This window comes from Amblyomma mixtum, chromosome 9 (assembly GCF_055824585.1).
Source record: "Amblyomma mixtum isolate Tamu chromosome 9, ASM5582458v1, whole genome shotgun sequence".
NCBI lineage: Eukaryota > Metazoa > Arthropoda > Arachnida > Ixodida > Ixodidae > Amblyomma > Amblyomma mixtum.
The window spans coordinates 90,303,050-90,306,905 of record NC_143020.1 but is presented as its reverse complement, the minus strand read 5'-3'; the positions used below and the strand labels follow the sequence as shown (position 1 = coordinate 90,306,905).

The 3,856-nt window shown below is 47.9% G+C and overlaps 1 protein-coding gene across 1 annotated transcript; it reads left to right on the top strand.

Moving 5' to 3' along the window:
• Window positions 1-267: 267 nt before the first annotated feature.
• Window positions 268-3,632, top strand: LOC149330076 (uncharacterized). Its single transcript, XM_089559728.1, has 2 exons — window positions 268-718; window positions 969-3,632. The coding sequence occupies exons 1-2, from the start codon at window positions 569-571 to the stop codon at window positions 3,630-3,632; spliced, it is 2,814 nt and encodes a 937-aa protein (XP_089415854.1). The 5' UTR covers window positions 268-568.
• Window positions 3,633-3,856: the final 224 nt, after the last annotated feature.

Below are 3,856 nucleotides of genomic sequence, written 5' to 3'. Positions count from 1 at the left end.
AATCCAGTCCAGTTCATGTTCATGTGCACCGCCCTCGCACACGGACGGCGCGAGATCGCGAATACTGCTTTCTAGCGACGTGAGTCGAGCCTAATCTCTTCAGCGTAATGCCACAATCACGCTCCTAGCGGAGAGCGCAGGAGTTAGCCGCCGGTGGTGGCACCGCCGCGGCTTGCGACGGCGCGAGTCGGTCCAACACCACCTTGACTTGACAAGGCCTGTTCATGTCCTCCTCTCCAGACTGCCTACGTCACGCTAGTTGTCCGATTCTCCTGTTGCCGGCAGGCGCCCTCGCGACGGGGGGACGGGGCGAGTCAAAAATTTTTGACAAGTCGGAACGTGTTTGCCACCCGCCTGTCCTTGCTTCCTCTGGTTAGGTTCAGTGCTGCGTCGCACTGCGCTGACATTCTTTTTGCGCTCTTTTCGTTTTTGGTGAAGTGTCTTATTTTACTATCTTTGCGTTTGTGTGCGATCGTGCTTGTGTGTCTGTGTGCAGAATAGTTGCGGAAGTGTTGCGTGCAACAATCCTGTGGCTTTGAGCAAAAGCAAACGCCTCACTTTGTGCGACATGGGACGGTGTTGTGTTCCGGGATGCCGCGGGAATTACGACAATGGGCCCAAAGTGCGGGTTTTCTCTTTCCCCAAGAATGAAGGTCGGAGGCAATCCTGGATTAGAGCCATTCCGCGCAAGGATTTCACACCCAGCATACACTCCAAGGTGAGCAGACGATATTTACTTCATTACATTGTGCATCGCATGACTCGCGTTCTCGCTTAGTAACTCTTGAAGCAATTAAGTATGGTTAGTGGTCAAAACGTTCGCAGTTTTATTGCGCTTCCGGAAGGACAATGCGGTGTAAACGAGCAGAAATATTCAGGACAGTGTCAAAATGCATCATAACAGATGTTTCATAAAATAGTGTGTCCATATATCGATGATAATTCAGTCGTTTTCACGTGTGGCGCAGGTTTGCGAACTTCACTTCCAAGGGAGTGAACTCATCACGAAGCTGTCACATTTCGATGCAGCGTCGGGAAAAACTGTGACAGTTGACAGCGAGAGGGTGCACCTAGTGCCAGATGCCGTACCGTCGATTTTCCCTAACTGTCCAGCGTACCTGAGCACAAGCAGTACTCGTCGCGAATCTCCAGCCTCTAAGAGAGCACGAATGGAAGACGAGGCCTTGAGCAAGGCAATCAAGAACTCCATAGACACAAAAGGAGAAGAAGAGGAGAGAAATGCAGTGTCATCACTTGAAGACTTGAAGGGCAAACTTTCTGCTGTCTGCAATTGTGAGTTCTGGACCGTCAGCGTCAATGATCGCTGTGTAATGTTTCTCCGCATCGAGGATAATCCTGCACCACATGTTAGGTTTTCCGTCACAGTGTTTGCTGATCTCTCAGTTTCAGTGTCAGCAGGTATGATTAAGCTTATTTCATTACCCTGTGGACGCTCAGTGCCAGATGCAGTGCGTGACACCCGTACGTTGTCCTTAATGCTCGAGCAGCTAGAAAATCACATGACGGAGACGCCAGAAGCTGCAAGTGCGTCAAAAACAACGAGAGTGCTGCAGCAGATCGGCTCCTTGCTCAGTGAGCTGTCTGAAGACAACGATACAACCAAAGAACAAAGTGCCTTGTTTCGTCTTCTAAACGAGCAGATTGCTCTCACACTCGCTGCCCCCATTCGTCGATACAGTGCTGAAACTTTAGTGTTTTCTAGCATCCTGCACTCCATTTCCCCGCACGCTTATAACTTTGCGAGGTCGGCGTCGATGTTGACGTTACCCCATCCTTCAACACTGCGCCGCGTTTGCTCCAAGTATGGAGGCGATCCAATGCAGGAACAAAACCAAGCCCACTTTCTTTCCTACATCAAAGAAAGGGTGAAGTGCATGGAGCCGCACGAAAAGACTGTAGTGCTGATGCTTGATGAAATTCACATCAAGCCGTACTTCGATTACAAGGGAGGCAGCATAGTAGGATCATCAGCCAATTCTCAAGAAGCAGCCACAACAGCCCATGTTTTCATGGTTCAATCGCTCCTGTCAGCCAACAAAGATGTGATACACATTCTGCCCGTTTCTAAAATGAACTCCGAAATCCTACATGAGTACTGCAAGAAGATAATTTTGGAGGTGGAATCTATGGGCCTTAAAGTCATAGCTGTAGTTACTGATAACAACTCGCTCAATCGGAAAATGATGTCGCTTTTCTCAAGGAACCATGAAGTGAACATTGTTTATCCCCACCCAGCCGATAAAAGCCGTCCTCTTTTTTTTGTCATCGACCCTGTGCACATACTCAAATGCGTCAGGAATAATTGGATCAACCAGAAAAACGAAGGAACATGTTTCTATTTTCCTGAAATGAGCCTGTCTGGAGAACTGCCCGTAGGACCTCCCAGAATGAAAGCTGCATCGTTTGAAGCCGTGCGACAGCTTTATTCATCGGAGATGACATCGCTCTTAAAGTTCGGCTACAAGCTAAATGCCAAAGCAGTCAATCCAACACCTATGGAAAGACAAAATGTAGAGTTGGTTTTAAACGTCATGAACCCGTTTATCGCAAACGCACTTGAAATGCGTGGCGAAGCCTTCCAACTCATGAGCGCCAATTCAACAGCCCTCTTCATCAACATTATAACAAACTGGTGGAAGGTCGTCAACGTAAAGAGCCCTTCCAAAGGTCGCCGACTGAACGACTCCCTGCAGAATCCTGTCACTACGGTGGTTGATGAACAGCTGACTTTCCTGAACGGCATGGTAGACTGGCTGGACGCTTGGCGCAGTGTCAACATGACCAGTGGCTGCATGACGAAGGAAACACATACTGCTTTGAGGCTAACTTGCTACTCTCTTGTTGAGTTGTCGCGTTACTGCCTAGAAGACCTGAAATTCAGGTATGTTCTCCTAGGCAAATTTCAGACGGACACACTTGAGGATCGCTTCGGTCGATATCGTCAGCTTGCTGGTGCACAGTATCACATTTCTGTGCGACAGCTTCTCGAATCAGAAAAGAAAATTCGTCTACAAAAGCTGCTGATGCTTCCGCAGCCAGAGAACAACAGCGCGAACGACACAGAAGAAATTCCGCAACACAACTTCTCCGTGCTGGTCTCTGATGAAGAAATTTCCAGCCCGAAGCACGACATGGAAGTCGTCGCCTACATCGCTGGATACTGTGCACATTCAGCTCTCAAGAAGGTGTCTTGCACATTTTGCCGCAGCGTTCTCATTCTGGAGAATCGGGATATAGAAGTTGAATCCACGAAAATGATTGCCAACTTATCAAGGGGAGGATTAAAGTTCCCGCAACCATGCACTGTGCATATGGTGCTAATTACAACCCTTGTTGTGGAAAAACTCACCACGGGAGAAAACGCAAATTCTTTCCTCGCATCGGACAACCAACGTGCCATTGTCAGCTCCATTTCCGCCTCTATTATTGGAGATGTTGATCCAGAAACGTGCGAAAATGGACACACTACAGAGACTCTCGTGCGACAGGTAGTGTGTGCTGCAACGAACGTAGCTTTGAACAACTTTTGTAGACTACAAAATGATACGATTCACAGCTCTGCACAAAAGAAGGCTGCAGAGAGAAAGATGAAAACATTAAGCAAGAAATGAAAAGGGTCAGTTCTAGCCATGCTTTCCAATAAAGCAATTTGTACAAACGCATTTGTAGCACTGTTTCAGTATGCTGTCGTAAAGACTAAAAGCAGCCTCACATATTCGCGGTGCATGCCTTGGAGTCGCAAACACTATATTCTTCTACAAAAAAAAAAAACGCACCCCGGTTTTTATCCTAACAAGCACCCAAGACATATCTAACGCGAATGCGTGGCGACCGA